We start from the raw sequence: 23,878 nt of genomic DNA, 5'->3' as shown, positions 1-23,878 counted from the left end.
TGTCTCCAACTGCTGAAAACAAAAGACAATAACAACAAAAACCTTTAAATGTTTTCCTCTGCAACGACTGTTGATGACAGATGCATTTAACTTTTAAATAAAAGCAGTGCATATGCAGCACAGAAACAGCAACAGGATAGGACGCCCTGTATGTCCACATGGGGCGCCAGTTCAACACAAACTAAACGTTTCTCAACGGAGCTTTAAAAGGAACCATGCATGTTTAGACATATTGACTTTATTAAATTGACATTATTGTCTTTTATATAAATGTTGCCCAAAGAAATAAACCTGCTCTCTACTTTTTGGAGAAAATTAAAGTAAATACACATGTAGGCTGCTGCTTTGTGCAATGCATTGTGGGTAGTGATGCCATCTGGCTCCACTGTTATTCTTTCTACATCTCTCAGATTATTTTTACGCTAATCTACATTACATTAACTTCTTCCTTATTGTTGTCTTTGCAAAAACTGCACTCAGGGTTAAAATAATAAAGGTTTTAAGGATGACACACCATGGTTAGAATAACAGTACAGCTATCTGATGGCCTTGTGATGGAGGATTATCCTTGAAACCTTTTTTTTAATCCAAGTGCATTTTCAGTTAAGAGTAAAATGAGAAAGAAGGTATTGTAATGTAGTTTAAGGCAATGACAACCCTAGAGATGAGAGAAAAAGAACAGTGCAGCCTGACATCACTATACCCAAATTGAATGCACTAAATGACAGTGTGTGTGTGTGTATAGATAGATAGATAGATAGATAGATAGATTTTTGACAGAGATTTTACAAAAAAAAAACCCTCTTTACTGTCAAACAGATTTCTACAAACTAATTTCAGTTTCATAAAAGTATGTAAGGTAGAATAAATGCATAAATATTCATCCTCTTCAAAACAGTATTGGTAGATGAACTTTTGGCTACAATTACAGTCTGTGTGGATATGTCTCAATCTAGTCAGGCTTGCACATCTGGACACTGAATTTACTCCATTTTTCTTAGCAAAACTGCTCAAGCTCTGTTGGGTTGCACAAGGATCACGGATGAACAGCCCTTTTCAAATCTAGCAGCAAATTCTCTATTGAATTGAAGTCTGGGCATTGACACGGCCACTCCAGAACATTTACCTTGTTGTCTTGTAACCATTCCTGTGTAGCTTCTGCTGGAAAAATAATCTTCTCCCAAGCTGCAGTTCATTTGCAGACTGAAAAAGATTGCCCTCCTGGATGTTCCTATATTTTGAGCATTCATTTTACCCTTTACCTTTAAGCCATCCAGGACTGGCTGCTGAGAAGCATCCCCACAGCATGATGCTGCCACCACTGTATTTCACAGTGCGGATGGTGTGTTAGTAGTAATGTTTACCATAGTGTCTTGTCTGATAGCCAAAAAGCACCATTTTGGTCTCATCAGACCAAAGAACTTTCTCTTGCCAAACTCTAGTCTGGATTAATGAGTTTTCCCAACAGTGCCTTTCTCTTTGCCACTCTCCCATAAAGCTTTGACTGGTGAAGAACCCGGGAAATAGTAGCTGTATGCAGAGTCTCCCATCTCAGCTGCTGAAGCTTGTAACTCCTTCAGCATAGTCATAGGTGTCTTGGTGGACTCTCCCACTAGTCTCTTTCTTGCGCGGTCACTCAGTTTGTGAGGACGGCCCGATCTAGGCAGATTTACATGTGGCATTTTCTTTCCATTTTTTAATGATGGATTTAACTTAACTCCGGAGATGTTCAGTGCCTTGGAGTAGACTTTGTATCAATCCCCTGGCGTATACCTCTAACTAATCTTTTCTCTGAGTTGCTTTGAGTGTTCTTTTGTCTTCATGGTGTAACGGTAGCCAGGAATAATAATTAACCAGGTACTGGACCTTCCAGAAAAAAAATTCTATTGACCATGACTGAGTTATACAATTAACAAAAGGGATGAATTAGAATCAGTATTTTGCAGGAGTATTTTTAAAACATATTCTCATATGTGTATGTAAGTGATGCAGTAACAACATTAAAGACAAACATTTTTTGCATTGTTAAGGCATGATCATCCCCAAACTCCCTCCTTCAACCTTTATTCATGGACAAATAAAAATGTAAAGCACTTAATTGAACATACAGGATGTGTAGGCCTACAGTATGATACAGCACAATGTTCACACAAAATGACAACATGTACTGTATGGCTGAGAATTTGATAAACCATCTTTAAATGTCCATTATGCCTTGATTTCTGTTCCCATAGAGTTCCTGCCCAGGTCTAAGCTAGTTACAGTTTGTCTTTTCATTCTGTTTTTAAATCTGTGATTGTATAAGAAGTTATTCTTAGGTACAGTAACATATTCCAGAGAGCAACTCAATTAGGCCAATATAAAACACATCAATGTGATGCAAAATAGAAAATAAAACACTTGAAGTTGAGGAGTAACAGGTAAAAAAACAGATCAGAAGAGAAAAACAACCAGGTTTTGCAACAGTCTTGCAGTAACTTAAAAGTAACGTTCTCACTGAGAACTATATAAAACAGAGGCTTGAGATATTTTTTTAAAATAAAAAAGTTTCACAAATAATACTGCCTGCACACTGCTTTTCATTCATTATTTTCAAGAGATTAGGCAAAACTTGATATGACAAGTTAAAAATACCTCTCACTGAAGCAACCTTTACATTTTTCCCCTGAACTCGAAGCTTTTCATCAGTCATGGATTGTAAGTTATCTTTATGCACACAGTAATCATATGTAATGGATGTGTGTCACCAATAAATCCCAGTCTATATGGCCAGATCCATATGCTGCTTCTGTCAGTGAATTGGATTTGTATGACTGATTACAGTTAGAAAGAGAGAGAAGAGCACAGTGTTGGTAGATTTTGTTATAACAGTCTGTGCGCTCTTAGTCTGTCCCAGGAGAGAACACAATTCAACCTGTGAACAAGTCATTCTTCCATTCAGATGTTTCACACAATATGGCTGCTTTCCTGGTCAACAGAGGCAGGACCTGGGCTGTTGGACGCAGTGGCACGAGCTTTCCAGCCAAACAGGGCTTCCTGTTGGAAGGAAGAGGATCTAACTGTAACTGTTTGCGGTCATGTTTTCAGGTGAGTTATGAGAAACATCAGCTCACCTGCACGGTCCCCAGAGTGATCGTCCAGCCTCCAGGTGATTCTCCCCCATGGGACCGTACTGCTGTTTGGGTGAGGACGCCAGCACATGGGGCCTGAAGTGAGCCATGGGGTGCAGCTGCTTCTGCATCAGACACTAAAGCTGGTGTTTCAGCTGTCTCAGCTGGTGTGGATGGAGGGAGAGCAGTCTGTGTATTCTGGGCTGGTGTTGTGCCTGTTTCCTCCTCAATGGGTGTGTCCTGTGAGCCACCCAGGACAGAGGAGGAGTTTGAGAGCGGGGGAACGGACCCAGACATACTACTGGGAGCTGGGCTGCACTCCCCAGAAGCGCTGGGGGGAGTGTGAGTATGTTTCTTCCTGCGGAGTGTGTCAATCCAGCTGGAGCTGTGTCTGGAGGCAAAAGTGGCCAGGGCAAGAGATGAGAGCCTCATGTTTTTTCCTGAGGTGATGAGCTCTCCAAACCCTTCCTGGTGGGCAAAAGCATAGCCTGACCTTCTGGAACCACCACGAGCGCCCAGACGGCCCTCTGACACACTGCCCACCCCACGCCATGCTCCCCCCATGTTACGGCCCATAGGTTTTCTCTTTTTCTGTCGCACCAGCTGAGTGTATCGTACCTGAAGAGAGCAGAGAAAACAGGACATTTTAGCTTGACTCAGCTATATGTGGTAGGCACGTTTGTGAGCTTCTGGACTCAGCCGACTTTTACAGCTGACAACTGATTGATGAAGGTTAGTAAACATCTGGGTTGGCAGATGATGTGACAGGACCGTAAGAACAACAGCATCCTGTGAGAGAATAGAGCCTCTGCAGACACACACAAACAAACACAGGCACTGAAGTGCACACACACATCATGGTTGAGCACTCGAGCGTGAGCTCTCTGTCTTGGAAATACCAGAACTATTTTTCCTTCTTCGAGATAAAGGACAAAAAAGAGCAGGGAAGTAAACTTTCCCACCATCAAGAACAGTTATTCCAACCTTATGAAGTGCTGAGTTAAACACACGCTACAGCTAAGCTAGTTTCCAGAGAGCCGGATGCTACAAACACCACTAACCCAGGTACAGCTCACGTTACCCTGGCAGACCAAGGAGGAGCCACTCCATGTAAACAACCACAGCTGGATTTTAAATCACCTCCAGCTGCACAGTGTGTCACCAAGGCAGGACTAACAGACTAATCGCAAGGTATGTTGTTAAAGACATGCTGATATAAGCTGTCGTCAGAGAAACAATGAGAAAAAAAAACAAGACGAGAGTTCTATTTTTCACCACTTTCAAACATAATAATAATAGCTACAATGTTGTATGAAAATAGATTTATTTTCTCTCACACTGCCACAACAACACAAATGAATGTATGTGTAGGCCACAATGAGGATTGAAGTAAAAAAAAAGTAATGCCTGAGTTACTTTTTAAAATAACTCAGTTACTAACTCTGTTACTTTTTGCAAGCAGTAATTAGTAACTGTAACTAGTTACTATTTTTCAGTAACTTGCCCAACACTGGTGAACAACAACAAAAAAGGTAAAGATAAAAAATGAATTGATGGTAACAAGGACCTTTCAGCCTTACAGGGATAGCTTGATTTTATAAGTGGGATTTTAGGAGGTAATTCTGAACAGTGAGGCCCTTTAATTGGACTTCAGAGTGGTTATACATGGCTGCAGAATGGGTCGACTTTATCACCTAATTTTGGCTAACCTTTAGAGACTAAAAGGCTAAAGATGATGTTATTGTGTGCTATATTTAGATTTATCTCAGCACTTCAGAAAGCCACTTTGTGTAAGCACTAATATGTGTTCCTCCTAAGTGCAATTACTGCACCTGGTATTAAGAAGGACCTCACAAAAAAAAACCCCACATAAAAATATTCTTTGAACAGAGAAAATCCCTTAGAATTGGCCTGATATTCACAGTCCCAAACTTATGGAACTGATTTATGAAGTTCCAGTCTCAAGGAGGTGACAGACAAAGAAATAGTAAATTGCTTATTTCATTTTAGTACTTTTGCACACCAGTTTTTATAACAAAAGCGACACTACTTGTACACAAGAGAGCTAAAGAAGTGCAAAACTGCAGTTACTTAATTGGCTATTTCAAGCTGGCTCTCAAAGGTAAACCAATCCCAACAATTCTCCTTGCAGTTCTTGCTTATGTTCAAGTAGGGCAGAAAAAATCTCATCTCTCTTCGTCTTTGATGTTTAAGGTGCAAACCACAACAACTCTTCAGAGTGGAAAATTCTAAAATAGGCTGTTTCTACAGTATGCAGTGTCCATTTTGACACCGATAAGGATATACTATACAATAACTACATGGAAACAGTCCTGAAGAGCCACAACAAATTCTGATGGTTTAATTTACTTTAGTAGTCGTTTACAGACTTTTAAAGTTGGGATGCCCTGTATCAGATTTTTGCCAGTACATGATATGAAGATATTTTCATAGTCTTTCTAGCAAATACCCCTACTTAAACCAATATATACAGTATACCTTTTTATAGCAAAGGACACTGTGTGTATCCAGTACAAAGAGCGGCTAAGTCAAGCGGAGCTGACAGAGGAACATTCAGAGCTTCATTCAAAATGTTTCTGGCTCAGAGTGGGCCCCCTTGAATGTGTGGCACCTACGCAACCAAACATACCTGATGGAACATTGGTATATTTTTCTGATATTTAAGATGACATTGATGTTTACTGCCACTAGCATGGCCAACTAACCTGACACGCCAGATGAATTTGTTTCACACATCCATCTGGGAAAGCTTCAATAGGAAACGTTTGGGAAAAGGCAGAGGATTTGAAAAAAACTCGGAGTGTGACTGGATGAAAATTCTGTCTATCACATATGTACGGGTCAATCAGAGCAACAAAACACGTGACGTAGCTGCCATCGAGCTGCGCGTGCGCAGCTAGTGAGGAATAATGAGAAACATGGCGACTATAGACAAGTAAGTACTTGACTTCTTCGGTTTTTGAAAAGAAAACAACTCACTGCTGTTCTTTGTTCTTCTTTTAATGAAGAAATATTGTCAAGTTGTGATAAAACTGGCGCTTTAGCAGCATCCACGTTAATCTCTTCCTCCATAACTGCACCAGCTCTTGCTGCTGCTTGTTTACGTCATGACTCTGCTGCGCCTGAAAGTACTGCCCCTCATTGCTGATTGGTCCTGTCACTTTCTAACCAGGCTCAAAAACTTTAAATGGGAGCTTGCAAGATGGATTCACCAGTGAGAAACAAGGAAACGGGTGTATCCATCTACTTTGCAAGGTCAATAGCCAACATACTGGCTGTGAATGTCAACAGAAATTTTCACTTGTGCCAATACTAATATTTAACATCCTAATAATGTCATTTATCCATAATCCCTCAGCAACTGCTGTTTGTTTTGTCACCAGCCAAAAACTGGTCCTTATGGCCTACTTCAGCAATTGTGAATTTTGCATAAATACTACACTTTTATACTCTTGTGATCTTGGCTGCTGAAAGGAACGTTTCTTTGTTGCTAGCTGCCAGCTGGTATCACAACGGCCTTGTTCTAAGTCTGTGGTTCTCAACTGGTTGAGCATCAGGACCCATCACACCTTCTTATGAGAGGTGCATGACATAATGATGACAAATTTGGAAGCTTGGAACATAAGAGAGGGCAAAATCTGTTTGAAAAGCACATCATTGTAGAAGGACATGCAAGTATACATTTTAGTTACTCCATTTTCACAAGACAGCACAGAAATTATGGTGATTCCTTGAGGAACTGCCTCACTAAGTTGAGGAAAAACAGCTTTGTTATGCTTAGAAATTGAGATAAATAAATTCACATTTGGAGAAAAATATCAAAATGTACCCATCATCACAGGAAAATGCCACATAAATTTTCCAGGCACATATTCACAACCCACCGGAAACATCTTTGCAACCCACTTTTAGGTCTAGACCCACTAGTTGAGAGTCTTGCTGCTGAAATTAGCATTTTGTTTAAGCTTTGTGGAGAATATTTTTGATGAATCTGTTATACAAAATGAACTTCAGACTGTCTAAAAGTCTGTGCTCCTGCTTTTACAATAATATAAGTTATTATATAATTTAAGTTAACAATAACTGGTAGTAATCCGTGTCTGCTCGTCACAACTAGCATGTTAGCTGAGCCCATTAGCTAGTCATCAATCTAAGAATCTGCCTCGGTCACAGGCTAACTCATTATATACACCGCGTTCCACATTATTATGCAAACGACATTTTTCTCTGATTTTCTAAATATCAATGCAAATTACAGTCATAATATTTTTCAAGTCATCAACAGTTAGAGTATAATTCAAATGTTTTTGAACAAACTTCATAATGATAATTATTTTTTTAAAATAAAAACCTCAAAATGCACTTTTCCACATGTTCCACATTATTAAGCAGGCCACAGGTTTCAGCAATATGGGAAAGAAAAAGGATCTCTCTGCTGCTGAAAAGTGTCAAATAGTGTAATGCCTTCGACAAGGAATGAAAACATTCGATAATTCAGGAAAAATTAAGCATGATCATCATACTATGAAGAAATTTGTGGCTGATTCAGAGCACAGACGGGTTTGTGCAGATAAAGACATAATGACGAAGGTTTCTGATAAACAAATACATCAGATTAATAGAGCAGCTGCTAAAATGTCATTACAAAGCAGCAAACAAGTATTTGAAGCTGCTGGGGCCTCTGGAGTCCCACCAACCTCAAGGTGTAGGATCCTCCAGAGGCTTGCAGTCGTGTATAAACCTACTATTCAGCCACCCCTAACCAATGTTCACAAGCAGAAATGGTTGCAGTGGGCCCAGAAATACATGAAGACTCATTTTCAAACAGTCTTGTTGACTGATGAGTGCCGTGCAACCCTGGATGGTCCAGATGGAGGAGTAGTGGATGGTTGGTGGATGGCCACCATGTCCCGATGAGGCCGGGACATCAACAAGGAGGGGGCGGAGTCATGTTTAGGCCAGAATCATGAGGAGAGAGCTGATGGGCCCCTTTAGGGTCCCTGAAGGTGTGAAAATGACCTCGGCAAAGTATATAGAGTTTCTGACTGACCACTTTCTTCCATGGTACAAAAAGAGAATCGTGCCTTCTGTAGCAAAAATTTCTTCAAGCATGACAATGCTCCATCTCATGCTGCAAAGAATCCCTCTGTGTCATTGGCTGCTATGGGCATAAAATGAGAGAATGGTGTGGCCCCCATCCTCCCCTGACCTCAACCCTACTGAGAACCTTTGGAGCATCCTCAAGCTAAAGATCTATGAGGGTGGGAGGCAGTTCACATCAAAACAGCAGCTCTGAAAGGATATTCTGACATCCTGCAAAAAAAATTCTATTAGAAACTCTCCAAAAACTCACAAGTTCAATGGATGCAAGAATAGTGAAGGTGATATCAAACAAGGGTTCCTATGTTAACATGGAACTTGTCCTGTTAAGATGTTTTTGATTGAAATAGATTTTATTTCAGTAAATATGACCCCCTGATGCTGCAATTTCTACAAATGACCATTTTCAGTTCTTTACAACCTATAAAATGTTTCAAAAAGCTGTTGTGCTTAATAATGTGGAACAGTGCATTTTGAGGTTTTTATTTAAAAAAAAAAAAAATTTTGTCATCATGAAGTTTGTTCAAAAACATTTGAATTATGCTCTAATGGCTGATGACTTGAAAAATATTATGACTGTCATTTGCATTAATATTTAGGAATATCAGAGTAAAATATCATTTGCATTATAATGTGGAGAGATGGTGTAAGATAGTGTTTGCTAATTCTGAACTTCTCTTCAGAACAGCCGTCAAGAGGCCAATGGGTAACTTTTTAAGTGGCTAAATCAACTTTTGTTGGGTTGAGAGCTTCTGTGTTAAACTTTCAGCTTTTAAAAATTGTGACTGTTTTCGGTTAAAGGGCGAGCTAATTTTACTTTCTGCTTTGCTCTCCAACCATCAGCATTTCGACCCAAGCTTATCCCCGGCACAGACACCAGTAACACTGACACTAAAGAGACCTGAAACTAAAATTATGTGTTTTCCTTAATTTTAGGTCTTGAGGTCTTTTGCTATATTAAGCTAATGAGCTGCCATTAAAAGGGACATCTTAATGTCGCTAAATTTTTACTTTCGGTTTTCTCAACCTTGAACCCAGGATAGTAATACGGACTGTAAAGAAACTGAATATATAATAAAAAAGGAACTTCTTCACATTATCCTTATTGTGGCTTCCTGATGCAGTTAGCTTGAGAAACTGTGACTGTCACAGTCTCTCATACTGAGCTTACACTCATGCACTTAAAGCAGTGTGGGTCACTTTGGTACATTGATTAAGTCAATATTTGCAGCATTTCTGCAGCACTTGGGACAGTGACATTAGGTATGGCCTACGCTCCGAAACTCAGCCTTACTGTTTGAATAGTGCAGTTAATTATTGGCTAAGACTTAAAGGGAAGAAACAACACTGATGTTGCAATGAAGAAGATGGACACGAGTCTAAAACCAATGTGTCCGTCTGTGTTTTCTCACCGTGTCTGAGAGCTGAGGTTTGAGGTCCACCTTGAGAAAGCGGAATGCCAGGACTGGAATAATACATATTGCTGTTGCCAGTGCAATAGTTAACCACACGACTGGTTGCAACAACGTACTCTGGGCACTACCTGTGGTTAAAAACATGCAGGGATAGAAAAACACGAGCTTAGGTTTGAGGAACTCGAAGTATTTCAGAATTTCAGACAAACACAAAAATAAGGCATTTAAAAATTACAACAGTGAACAAACTATGATTCAAGCCAGCATTTCTGACTCAAGTGCATTTGTTGATAATGTATTCACATATCAGACATATCATACATCCCAATCATCATTCTGAGTAATCATTGTCAGAACTTAGCTTGGGACATAGACAGAAATTGGGCTGATGGCAATCCCTTTAAATAGCCACAGTTTGTTTTTTACCATCATTTTCCTTATTCAATATGAATAAATACTTTAGAGGTGCAAATTGCACATGACTTACTTGATGTTTAGCCTATGCCATTTCTAATATTACTTTTTATTGAGTTTGCTCTGTGTAATTTAGGGAGTTAAGGATAAAACTGAGCCAAGAACCAATGTTGGTTCAATTGTACGCTGTGTTGAAAACATTTTTGAAGCATTTTATTTTTCATCCAAAAAGCTGCTGTGTCTGGCACTATTTTGCTGGTTGTTCTTCTACCTCAACATACAGTATCTGATCAGCTGTTTCTGCCATTTTCTCACAGAAACATAACAAAAATGAGCAATTTCTACTCGAGTGGCAATGGTGTGTCTTTTATTGTGGATACAGGAGGATACTCTTGTGAGCTGGAGCAACCAAAGAGGAACAATTTCAGCAGATGAGGAGAAAGAGAGAGGAGAGAACCTTTGGTGGAGACTGGTTAGCAGGAGAGATCCTGTGTTACTTGGTGGTGTAGGCATGCAAACTGAGCCCATGAGTTACTGAGTTACTGTTGTCAGAAGTGGGGCTTATTCAGGACATGCAGATGTCTGCAGCCTGCATCATTCCCCATTCAGAGTTCCCTGCCTTACTGAACACCAGTGTTTTGTGGATCTTCTTCAATTTTTTGGAGATACATTGCAAAAACTGACCTCAACCAGGAGAGCTGAACAGAAATTTGTCATCCAATTACACTTATAGCTATTGCTTTATTCTCCTAATGACTGATAACAAGACAAGCTACAGCCGGCATATGTTTACTTTATGAAAACAATGTGCCAGCTGTTGAAAGGCTGAAATAACTAGTTTTAGTTTAGTGTAGTTTGTTGTCAAGACAAAGCCCAAAAAAACAAACAGCTTATTAGCTATGCCGAGGCAAAAGAGCACGTAGTTGAAAGCCAAACACTGCGGCTCTTTGGGGGAAAAATAAACCACTTAAAAAGTTCTATATAGCATACAATTGAACCAACATTGTTTTTGGCCCATTTTTAATTTTAAACTCACTAAATTAAGTGGAGCAGCTGTACCCATCTGTCGCACTGTTTAGCTTAGCTTCTCTAAGTGCTTCCTGGTCTCACTGGAGGTTAATGCCACTACTACTGCCAAGTACCTCATACAACCCAAGTTCAAAGATTCAGAAATGTTCAAATCATTTAAACCAGAAAAGTCCCAGCAAGGAGTTAGCTTCTGTTACTACCAAGGTTATAATAGTTACTAAAACTAACGAAATAACTAAAATTACAATGTAAAAATCATTTTAATAACAGAAACTAAATAAAAACTTAGCTTTACAAATAAAACTAAAACTAACTAAAACTGTATTGTGTGTTTACAAAACCAACTAAAATGAAACAGAATCAGGGACAAAATCTCCTAAGTTTTAGTCTTTAACTACAGCATACTGACTGACATGAACACCAAGCCTGGGGAAAGTGAAATCGCCTAATTTGAAAGAAGACAACTTCTAATTTTAAGTCTTGACATTAAAAAACATTAAAACTGAATAATTAAAGTAAAAAGTGAAGAGATGTTTTAGGTCTCACCCCTTACAGGTACACCGTATTGTCAACAAAACTAAAACTAACACTTGACCTAACAAAAACTGAACTAAAATTAGTTATTTAAAAGAAAATAAAAACTACACTTAAAAAACAGCAGTAGAAACTGCTTAAAACTAAACTGAAAATTGAAACAAAATGCAACGAAATACAAATCAAAACTAACTAGAAAAGCACTCAGAGAGCGCAGACCCCCGCCATTAGCCCTATCTCCCAATAGTGAAGAATCCATTAAAAACATTCCTGGATCCAGACGGTGATCCGGATCACTCCCAAAATCTAATTTGCCGACTACTCCCTCTCCAGTGGGGTAGAGACACATTGAGGCAAAGCATTGGCTTCGCTACGTGTGAAAGTCATGGCAGAGGGTGAATATTCCTCTATTCCTCCCAGCATTGTGAGTATTCTCACTACAATTCGCTGTCTTTCTCTCTATTACGCTCCGACTTGTCTCCTCGACTGGGCGTGCATCTCTTAAACTGTATAAACTCCAAAACTTTGGATAAGTTACTCATGTCTGCCATCTCCTGGTGTAAGGTGGTAACAGTATAGCCCTATCTCCCAATAGTACAATAGACTGATCCGGATCAGTCCCAAAATCTAATCAGTTCTTCCTTGTGCCATTTTTGGAATTTTCTGAAAATTTCATGAAAATCCATCCATGACTTTTTGAGTTATGTTGCAAACAAACAAACAAACAAACAACCCGATCCCCAACCCCAACCCCACCCGATCACATAACCTCCTTGGTGGAGGTAATGACAAATCCAAAACTATAATAACCTTGGTTACTAGAATCTACAGTAACCTACTGAGACAGCATAAATAGCATTTTTAATCTAGTATTTACTCATCGCTGGGTTGCCTTTTATTCTGATGGTGTTCTGTAAAAGTATAACCACTGCGTCTCCAGCTGAACATCATTACCTTTTCCATCAGGATAGGGAGGCGCTTCCATCAGTATAAAAGCTATAATTTTTGGTAATTCAGACCAGAAATAACTCGATAATAGGTGTCTAGAATTTCTTGTTTTTTTTTCTATTTGTTTATCATATTTTTCCGATCTAGGGCATTTGCTTATTTTACTGTCTAAATCTATTACTCTGTTTTAATTACTATGTTATTTCTTATACTTCATCAATCCCTCACACAGAAATCTTTATTAAATCTCATCCTAACCCTCTGTACTTGGTAGTAGTGAAAAGGTTTTAATTTTCAGATTACGTTTTATTCTAAACTGTCTGCTACAAAAGTCTAAAGGGGTTCAGCTCTGATTTATGTTTGCTTCTGTGTGTGCATGTGCGGCAGGATGACCTCAGAGGACAGGGGACTGACCTACAAAGTGGAATTGGTTGGGAAAGATCCTGAAGAGAGTTTGACTGTGTAGAGCGATCATGATGGTGAAGTAGCAGCCCAGAGAGCCCCACACACACACATGGTTTATAACCGTCCAGAAGCCTGTGTCGAGAGCAATCTGAACAATCACACAGACACACAAAGAAACACAGTAGGGTGCACCCTTAGTACATGATAATAAACAGGAAGAAACACATTTTTGAGAGTCTCTGAGCCTATCAAACACAGCTAAGGCCATAGTCACCTGTACACTGACCACGATGACCAGAGCTGTTGCTGTGGTGACAGCAAAGGTCTGATAGTCAGCAAGGGGCACTCCAGTGCTCTGAGTGGCGTCGGACAGAGTAGCACACGGGACAAAAAACAGCACAACTGATGTGTATATGCCCTGAGCGATGCATATGAAGAACTCTCTCTTGTTGAAGAGGAGGTTGAGCTGCCCAGGCTCATAAAGCTTCGGATACTCCAGACTCCTCTGGTCAGGAACATCCTACAAAAACAAAGAAATCAACACAAATAAGACTGCCTAATCTCTGAGATTCGAGTCAATTTACATTAAGAGAATATCTTGGTATTTTTCAGAAATTCTGAGGTTTGACATGGTCCTATTGTTGTTTTGAGTTTAATGTGAACTAAAGCAAGCTAACTTTTTAGCACTAGCAATGCTTAGTGTGGGGATATCACCTTTTCCAACTGAGCATTTGCTTGTAAAAAAGACATCATGACAGATTTAAAGTTTGTTATGATATACCAGATATGAAACCAACCCCCAACTTTTATAACTTCACCGAAATAACATCATAAGTCTCTCCAAAATTCAGCCTGAACAGACCTGGTCAAATATCCCCATGGCCAGCACAGGGAGGGAGGTGTAGACAATGTTGTAGAGGGTGATGAAGTACTGATCATAGACTGTCTGCAAAAGAGACACAGGCAATGTAAACATCTGGATAACACTCTGACTGCAGAAAGTCTTAATCACCTTAAAATCATCTGACCTGAGCAGAAAAACCACAGAAGAATCCGAACCAGAAGTGCACCATGGTGAAGGCAAAGTTCTTGTAGAAGAAGTAGCAGAGGAAACGGCACATTCGCAGGTATGACCAGCGGCCGTGTACCAGCAGGAGGCGCTGTAGGAAGCGAAACTGGGAGAAGGAGTAGTCGCTGGCCAGCACCGCCTGGATCCCCTCCTGACCTGAGATACCAACTCCGATATGGGCACCTGAAAGAAAAGGCATTTCAATCACATTAAAAAAAAAAAAGAAAAAGAGGAGAAGTTACAAATCAACACTAATCATGACAGTTTCTTTGTACCGTGGGGAGAGCATTCTGGGTCGTGACAAAATTTTGTCGCATTCTGAAAGGGTACCTATGTATAAAGAGTGTAAAAAGTTGTGACGAGGTAAGAACTTTTTCAACATTCCAAATTACTTTAATCATGGTTCAAGTCAAAAGCTAAACTAGGCCAACTGATGTTTGATGGTTAGCCTTTTGTTTTCCACACAGAAATCAATGTTTTTTTAATCTTCACATAGTCCTTGGTATAAAAGCATGTTAGTATAAATTATAGATGTTGATCTTTTCACTTCAAAAGAACATTTTTCTTTTTGTTTATTTGCCCCAGTAGTTACTCATTTATTAATGTTAAAAATTTGTAAGTTACTTATTTGTTAATGGTTGACTAGTAGTTACTAATCTAGTAATGTTAACTAGTAGTAAGTTACTTGTTACTAAAGGTTAACCTGTAGTTATTGATTCATTCTTGTTAACTGGTAGTTAGTTAAAAATTCATTAATGGTTAACTCGTAGTAAGGTACTCTTATCATTGCTAACTAGTAGTCAGTTACTCATTCATTGTTTTTAACTAGTAGTTAGAAACTCATTCATTAATGATAACTATTGATTTATTACTCATTTGTTAATGGTTAACTAGTAGTAAGTTACTTATGTTTTCATCTTAATCTGTAGTTAGTTATTAATTAATAAATAGCTAACTAGTAGTTGGTTACTTATTCATTTATGTTAACTAGTATTTACTCTTGTGTTATTGGTTCACTGGTGGTAATTAACTCATTCATTAATGTTAACTAGAATCAACCTGTTTGTGAAGTTAACTAGTGGTTATTAATCAGTTAATTGTTATATCAAAGTTACTCACTAGTTAGTTACCTATTTTTGATGGTTTACTAGTAGTTAGTTAGTAATTAGCATTTAGGTCCCCAGATTATCTAAACAGCACTAGAAATTATCGATCTGACCTTATTCAACAAACAATTCAAAGGTTATTTTAGTCTCATGAAGAAAGACCTTACAAATCTTATATTTTCACTTCTGACAAACTGCATCATGAAGCTGTCATTTAGTCAAAGTAAAGGCCAGTTAATTGCAAGTGAATCACACAAAAAGAAGAATTGTTGTTTTGTTTTGGGGGGGAGGGTAACCCTGGAGTAAGTCAGAGTAAAGCCTCTGTGTAACTATTTACTGTTAAACTGATTCATAGTAAACAGGAGCTAATGGCCCAAGAGATTATATTGCACAATTTAATGGCACATGGAAAAAGTTCTGGCTAAATACTGTTTAACTTTGACTGCAGGCTCCACCAGAATTACAAAGAAACTAGCATGTATTCCTGGAGGCAAATGTCATCAGATGCAGCAAAGATTTCTAATGGCTTATGAAACTGGTAAATCACATAGCTTGAGTTTCACTAATAAATGTCTCCAAAACAAATAGCTTTTTTTAATCACAGGATGTGATAAAACCCAGCGATCCATACAGCACAATTTGTACTTCTGCTTTGTGCCAGCATAGATTCCCTGGTAGACAAACTTGTGTACACAGAATGTACTCATCTGTGTGATAACAATACACACACACTGGCAAGGCAATGCAATGTTTTCAAAACAGAATCTTACAAACACTGCGAGGGTATAGGTTTCAAGCTGAACAAACAGCTTTATTGTTAGGTTTCCCATAAGGCTGCAAAAACCATTACATAACATATAACGGTAAGTTTGTATGACCTTTGACCAGCTTTCATGACCTTCATGCTCACTAAAAAAATACAAACCCAAGAATCTTGTTTTAATTGCGGCACAGTTTGACTTAACTACTCTGCATGATTTCTTTATAGCAAGTTTGCTGTTTTCTTCTGAGACTGTGATTTCTACCCTCCAGTTCCCTACCAAATGAGGACATCTTCCTTACTGCAATCCCCATTTCCACATAGCTTTCATCACTACAAGTAACCTCATGTGGATAAACAACCTCTACGACATGTCTGCTGAGAATCTCTCTCTGACTGGCAGACACAGACGCCCACACAGCTACAACTACTTCTGTTTTTGCTATCCCTGCTTCTCAAGCATGTTCCAGTTACACTTCCTTGTCTCATCAGTACCACCCACTGCAGAGCATAACTCACTTTTGATCATGCTAATGTCGTTAGCTCCGTCTCCTATAGCCAGGGTAACAGCCTTCTTGTGTTTCTTGATGAGCTCCACCACCTGGGCCTTTTGCAGTGGTGTGACTCTGCAGCATATCACGGCTTTGCACGCACACGCCGTTGACACAAACTCCGTCTCCATGTCTGCCTCTAGTGCATGGGCCTATCAGGGAACAGGAAAGAGAAGTTAAAGGGGCAATGCAAAGTGTTCAGTGTTGCAGCTGTGGAAGGAACAAACTTTTTAAAGAAGAAGGATTTGATTTGTTGATATAAATAACACATCTCTAGCAGCTCACTATTTCCTGACAGTTAGCTGTTTAATTCTTGACTGCTTTTTTGTATATATGTGTACGTATAGTGTGTTATTTATACCAGACTGTGGCCGTTGATCACGAGGGCAAATTCTCCAGAGATGCTGTCCATGAGGTTTGAAGGAGGTGGAGGGGGAGAGGGAGAATGAGGAGGGCGCTGCATCTGTTTCCCTCCTTCTCCTGCTCCTTTACCGTCTCCTTCTTTTGCTTCTCTAAACCCATTACCCGTGAAACTTGCTTCTCCCCATCCCTCCATCCCCTCCTCCTTCCCTCCATCTCTGCTGCTAGAAAGTTCAATCATCCGCTCTCTTGCCCTCCTGTAGAAAAAGACAAACAAGCCTCAAATCAGTGGGGTTTGCCTACTCAATGAAGACGGAAGCAAAACACAACCTGACAAAAGACACGAGGAAGAGGAGGGGCGGAAAAGAGGTATAGCTGAGCAAACAAATCAAATACAAGAAAAGAATAGGTACAGTATTGAAAAAAGGAGTGGGACCTGGATGCAGCCGAGGACTTCCACTTCACACCGGAAGTCGAACGAGCGCCACATTTTGCTTTAGTCTCAGTGTCTTTTTATACGGTATTTGTTTATGTACAGTTGTTTACATTAGTGGCTCTCAACTGGTGGGTCAAGACCCAAAAACAGGTCACAGAGAGTTGTTTTCACTGGAGTGCAAAAGCGTGCCTCGGCAAGACAAACAGGCACAAAGTCATTTTGACGTGGTTGTTTTCTTGATTTATTTATCTTGTTAAGGTGAGATAACAAAGTTGGATCTTTCATAATCATGTGTTAGTTTCACAAGAACACTAGAAAACACAATTCCTCAGTAAGGAGTTGGGTCCTGAGAGGGGTGCGAATTGCCAGGGGGACGGTGAGGATTTCCCCTCTTCTGCCTCTGATACCCCCCTCTGATGATAAATTTTAATCTCCAGGGGAAGACATTATATCACATAGACTCTGTCTCCCATGGTTCACATAAAAGAGCTGGCTCTTAAAACCAACCCTTCTGCAGACGGCACATCATTGCAGCCAGCTGGCGATATTTCTTGCTCATTCTTTTATAATACATACTGTATGTTAATGGCACATCAGAGAGAACTTCCTGCCATGGTCATGGTGATTTTATACACTGTACAAAAGCTTACACAAGAAAAACGCCCTGATGTTTAAGAATCTGCTTGTGGCTTTACTCTCGCTGTGCAAAAGTGTGCAGTCACATGACTAAAATATCAAACTTCACATTACAGTTACATGACTCAAAAAACAGGTAAGAATAGGCTTGAAAGCTCCCGGTGAGTGCCTGCTATAGATGAAAGGCCAGTTGTAATATGCACCCTATTTTTCAACTGTTCTCACACTGGTTTAAATCATGTTGAAATTTCATCAGTGTTATGTGATGTCCTACAACACTATGAGCTCATCAATGTCAGTTCCCACCAGCTTTAGCATGAAAACAAACTGCTCAACATGTTTTGCAAATTGCACATATTGCAGAAACTGCAGTATGCAATCCCTAGGAAGTGAAAGACCTCAGGAGCCTTATGATTTACTTCTTAAATTCTTTACCAAAGCAGGAATACCTTCAAACTTTAATCACCATGGCCTTTATTTACTTGGGGCAATATATTTTCGTGCCTTGTCTGGGACACGAGGCAAAGCAGGACAGATCTTGAATTGTTTTCACAGCAAAGACTGAATGGACAAAAATGTTCAATTTACACCTAAATAAATCTGTTAAAAATTATGACATATAGAAACAAATTTTAAAAAGCCATTAATTTGAAATTGGTTTGTGAAAAAGCCTCTCTCTCCTGTCACTCTGAGGTTTAAATTTCTTTACTTTCAATCAAGTGGCAATATCCGACATTAAAAATTAAGCCGGTGTGAAAGTGCAAAAACTGACATTCACGGTTCAAATCTTTTTCTGTATTTTACTCCTTCTCCTTCCTATATTTGATCTACAACTACCGTACTTTAATTCTAAATTCACAGGGGCCTCTAGAGGAGACCTGCTTTTACTTGCCAAAATATAAGGCAGCACTAGTCTGCTAAAAGGGACTGTCCTTTAAATTGGGGTTGGTTTTAATTTGACTTTTTACAGCCTTACGAATTTGCATTTGCCCAAACTCAGCTTGAATTGTTGACATATACTGATTCACACTAGAAGTTGAGTTTTTAAACCCCTTGGAAGAACCCAAATTTAACTGTCAATAAAATACCTTTGTCTATCAACATATTTTGTAGGAGGATTTACATTTGTAGGACTGTACCTGTCAGCATTTCACAGTAGCTTCTGGGATGATTAAACACTAGTGACTAATCTGAACTTGTGCTAATATTTTTGTTCCCAAAGTGAAGTTGGCTCATCCTTGAGGGGGTGACAGAGATTTTTTAGAAAGAAGAGTAAGTCCAATTTATGAGATTCTGTCGTTGAAAACAATTGAAAGTTATCCTATTTCTAATAGCATCACTTTTTAGTTAGGGTCCTGCAGTGCCTCATTTTTCTTGGACACAATCATGGGGGGCTTCAAGAAAAAAGTCTGGGAACTGTTGGGTTGGGTACTTGGTATTGTCCAGTTATTCTTATGCTGTAGTTTTAAAACTGCTTTCACAGCGACTCCAATCATGCACAGACTCCTGACTTTTTTTTCCAAGCGACATGTGCTTTTGGTCATCTCTGATCTGTACGGATAAAGAGGCACCCAAACAGTCAGTGAGAAAAACAGACTGACCTGAGCTCCTGGCGTACGCTCTGCACAGTGTGTCCACTTACGATGAACACCTCCGGCATATCATCAGTCAGCATCTTGCAGGAGTAACCGATGTTGACTGCTGTCTCTAAGGCACAGAAAGATGAAGTGATTGTCATTTTTATGCTTTCCAGGCTCTCACGTGTGCAGATATCCCTAACAGAGTTGTGTGTGGTAAACTGACCTTCTAGACAAGTGACTACTGGGGGGTTCTTTTTTGCTGTTTAACAGTCGCATGTAAAATTGTATAAAACAGGTAAAATAAATGCTGTCTGTCTGGTGTTGTTGACCTCTTGAGTTATATACATTGAACTGTACATACACAAAAATGTCCCATGACAGTACAGACACAGTTTAAGTATGCAAACAGCTGTGTACAAACACAAAAGTGTATAGAAAGTGTGTCTCACCCTGCTTGTCTCCAGTAAGAACCCAGATCTTAATATTAGCCAAAGAGAGCACTGCAATGGTCTCCGGGACACCTTCCTGCAGCTTGTCCTCTATAGCTGTAGCACCCAGGAGCTAGAAAAAGAAACACACACAAACAAAATCCAGTCAACAGAAAGTCTGGAAATCAAAGAAGGGTATTGAGGCAAATTGTTTACTATGAAATGACTTAACACAAATCCTCTTATTAAATCAACCACCATATAAAAACATCCTGCAGTAGAAAGGTCAGGCTTATTTTTTTCAATTAGTGCCTGCATTTTAAACCACAAATTATGTAACTATAAAATTAAAAGACAAACTTTCCAAAAGGCTTAAAGAGGTTTTAATCTTCTGCAGTGGTTGACTATGTTTGACCTTTTTAAGTGACTCCCACACTCACAGCGCTGGGAAAAAAATGAGCTTATGGTTTAAAGTCCTGAATGAAATACTGTTCATAAATGAACAAGTGAACTGGTCAAAATAAAACTGAATCCAATTCTCTCGATTAGTTGCCTTCTGTTGAGTCAAAATTTTTAAACACTGTTATTGACTTTTAATTACATTACCTTACCTTTATTATTATCTGCAATTGAATTACCTTGATTATATTTGATTATTTTCATTAGATTTATTTGAATGGAGTGAAATGGAATGTGTATAATTTTGAAATACTTGAAATAGTATTCATACATTAAAATTATTTGAAAGAAATGCAATCCAATAATGATAGAGTACACCAGATTACACCCAATTAGATCAGTTACAAGTATTTAAGTAGATTACGTCACATGACCTTTAATTACATTAGCCCAAAGTGATTATATAGCATTTAACTTGATCCACCACCATGCTAGACAGTTATAGTACAATGGCGGGACAAGACAAAGTGCTGGTGGGGGGTTCTGTGATTCATATGTAATTTCATATGCAGGCAGGAGTTGAAAGTAACTGATTACAGTTACTCAAAGTATTGTAACTGAGTATTTTTGGGGGTACAAGTACTTCTTTGAGTACACTTTGACTCACTACTTTTACTTCTACTTAAGTAAGTTTTGAGAATGATTCCATATTGCATCCCAAAACAGCAAAAACTGGAGTGTTGATATTTCAGGGTTAACCATTTCAGAGATGACTTAACTCCCAAAGTGTAATTTTAACTCCAGTGTGAGTGAAATGGTCATCATTGTTGGAGTTATTTAACAGTGTTGATCCACAAGTGTTAGTACAACTCTATAAAGAGTCATTTGATCTAAGTTCTAAGCAAGCAAACACTCACATACAAGCAGGGTAGCTAGTGTGACTAACCATCATGTCTTGCTCTATCTCTTCATAAGCTGCTGCCAGTCGGTCCTCTCTGCAGTTGACGGCCTTGTCGGCACAGCGGTGGCTTTCTGACCACGCCTCCCAGTCATCCTCTGACAGATCTCTGTAGGCCAGAGCCAGGGTCCGCAATCCATCTGCTGCATATTCCTGCATCCATGAACACACAAAAATTTCACGACATGTACCAACAAAAACACCTGCGCAAATTCAAACATGAGTACACAAATGAAGACAAACTAAGAGGGCCCAACGGATTAAATACATTTCATATATCCTTGTTGTTTGGTCAGGCTAGATAAAAGGTAGTGTCAGCCCCATCTCAAGGTGACATATTACATACAGTGCTTATAAAAAGTACTCTCCCGCTTGAATGTTTTACCCTTTCATTGATTTTATAAATCAATCATGCCCAATAAATTATTGCTTTTTTTGACCCAAAAAAACCTCTTAAATGTCAATGTGAAACAGATTTCTACAAAGTAATGTCAATAAAATTAAAATGTGTAATATAAAATAATTGACAGCAAATATATTCACCCCTTTCAAGTTAGTATTTAGTTGATGCACCTCTAGGATCTGAGAAAGGGCTTATATGTTGATTTATAACTGTTTTTTGTGAGCTTGTAGACACTAGATGGCAGCACAGTTCCATCCATGTGTGTAAGAGTTAGTGTGTGTGCATACTGCCTCACATTGAGGTGGTCTGAGGTGATGTTCATCAGCTCTTGGTTACAAGGGTTCAGTCTCTCCAGCAGCACTGTGTCAGCTCCTTTACAGTACAGACGGATCCTGCCCTCTGGGTTACGCACTGAAAATTAACCACAGAGTGTCAGGAAGACAAGATAGCCTACACAATGAAAAGAACTGTTAAATATCTCCAAAAATCAAACCCTTCTCAGCTTCAACAAATATGATTCCTAGCTGGTCAGACAGGCTGTATGAATGTGTGCTCAGAGCCTTGTTGTCCTGCTGCTCTATAAACCACAGTAGTTTTCTATGATAGCAGTGATTTATGAACACTGATTCCTGGGCAGATATCTAGCACCTTACTAGAAGATCATTTACAGGGACACACACTGAAGTATCACTTAGGGATTAAATGTAATCTATGAATGATAACCAACTTGTCTGTCTGGCGGAGTGTTGATCATGTTTTACATGCATATTTGTGTTAGCAGCATCCATAGTCCATGATTCTAGATAGCCCTGAACTGATTTTTGTCACACTTTGTCCTTTCTGTTAAATGGTTTAAATCTCTGCACACCTATAACAGACATCCTCTTGCGAATGTTGTTGAAGTCCAGAATGGCGAGTAGCGTGTAAGTGACAGGTCGTCCCATCTCTATGGTGGTTATTGTCCCTGGTGTCCGGGAGCGAAACACAAAGCCAAAGTTTCGAGCTGCTGTCACCAGAGCGCCCTCATCTGGAGACTGCGCCTTGTACACGAGCTCTCCTGGGTAAATAAAGATAAAACAATGATGAGTAGGGGGCAGCTGGTGTTTCTGTGTCAGTGTTTACTGCTTTTCACCCTCATGCTCACCCTCACTCTTCTCCTCACTCATGACGGTGTGACAGAGGGAAAGCAGGCGGAAAAACTCGTGAGTGTGAGAGTCACCCACTTTCACTGATTCCAGCAGGGTGTCGTCATAGAAACAGAAGTCAGGGTCAGCAAGGGGGTTGAAGGGAGTAAAGTCCAATCTCTGAGGGGAATAGACAGAGACAGAGGATTACAAGAAGTATGAACAAATGAAGGTGGATGAATGTATACACTGACACAGTCAGTGTAAAGTAAAAACATATACAGTGGCTACAAACCCACTTGGATGTTTTACCCTTTTATTGATTGTATAAACAGAGATGGAATGGGGATCACCTGAGAGCAGTGAATGGGTCACAAGATATTATAGTCTAAAGACATCTGTGTCTGGAAGGTCCAGTCACTGGTTAATCAGTATTCCTGGCTACTATTACACCATGAACACGAAAGAACACTCCAAGCAACTCAAAGAAAACATCTTTGAAAAGTAAAAGTCAGAGGATGGATGCAAGAACATTTTCAAGGCACTAAACATCCCCCAGAGTTCAGACAAACCCATCATGAAGAAATGGAGGGAATATGACACGTGCCTAAATCTGCCTAGATCAGACCATCCTCACAAACTGGGTGACTAGAAGGAGACTAGTGAGAGAGGCCACCAAGACACCTATGACTACTCTTAAGGAGTTACAAGCTTTAGCAGCTGAGATGGGAGAAACTCTGAATACAACAACTGTTTACTAGCCAAAGCTTTATGGGAAGGGTGTCAAAGAGAAAGCCACTGTTGAAGAAAACTCATATTAATTCTCAACTAGACTTCTACAAAAGTTATGTGGGAGACTTAATAGTCAAATGGAAGAAAGTTCTTTGGATACTGAGACCAAAATTGAGCTTATTGGCCATATAACAAGACAGTATCAAAAGCCAAACCTCAATCCAAAAGAAAATTTGCAGCTGGACTTGAAAAGGGCTGTACACACCCAATTCTTGTACAACCTGGCAGAGCTTGAGCAGTTTTGCAAAGAAGAATTTGGCTTTTTTTGTCAAAAAAGCTTAATTGTATTGACCATGATTG

The 23,878-nt window shown here is 39.4% G+C and overlaps 1 protein-coding gene across 1 annotated transcript in view; it reads right to left on the bottom strand.

Moving 5' to 3' along the window:
• Window positions 1–2,024: 2,024 nt before the first annotated feature.
• The window catches only part of atp8b2 (ATPase phospholipid transporting 8B2), a 39,579-nt gene continuing 17,725 nt past the window's right edge, over window positions 2,025–23,878 (bottom strand). Inside the window, exons 16-30 of the mRNA XM_041792731.1 lie at window positions 22,807–22,966; window positions 22,531–22,719; window positions 21,958–22,073; window positions 21,248–21,412; window positions 19,924–20,035; window positions 19,496–19,601; window positions 16,824–17,079; window positions 16,431–16,614; window positions 14,005–14,228; window positions 13,839–13,922; window positions 13,251–13,496; window positions 12,986–13,124; window positions 9,644–9,774; window positions 3,114–3,728; window positions 2,025–3,036 (exon numbers count right to left, since the gene is read on the bottom strand). Coding sequence (XP_041648665.1) covers window positions 2,947–3,036; window positions 3,114–3,728; window positions 9,644–9,774; window positions 12,986–13,124; window positions 13,251–13,496; window positions 13,839–13,922; window positions 14,005–14,228; window positions 16,431–16,614; window positions 16,824–17,079; window positions 19,496–19,601; window positions 19,924–20,035; window positions 21,248–21,412; window positions 21,958–22,073; window positions 22,531–22,719; window positions 22,807–22,966 — 2,817 coding nt within the window. The 3' untranslated portion in view covers window positions 2,025–2,946. The remainder of the gene's footprint in view (window positions 3,037–3,113; window positions 3,729–9,643; window positions 9,775–12,985; window positions 13,125–13,250; window positions 13,497–13,838; window positions 13,923–14,004; window positions 14,229–16,430; window positions 16,615–16,823; window positions 17,080–19,495; window positions 19,602–19,923; window positions 20,036–21,247; window positions 21,413–21,957; window positions 22,074–22,530; window positions 22,720–22,806; window positions 22,967–23,878) is intronic.

This window comes from Cheilinus undulatus, linkage group 8, assembly GCF_018320785.1.
Source record: "Cheilinus undulatus linkage group 8, ASM1832078v1, whole genome shotgun sequence".
Classification (NCBI taxonomy): domain Eukaryota; kingdom Metazoa; phylum Chordata; class Actinopteri; order Labriformes; family Labridae; genus Cheilinus; species Cheilinus undulatus.
Note: the sequence above shows the minus strand (reverse complement) of the source record. Positions and strands in the feature narration are given on the sequence as shown.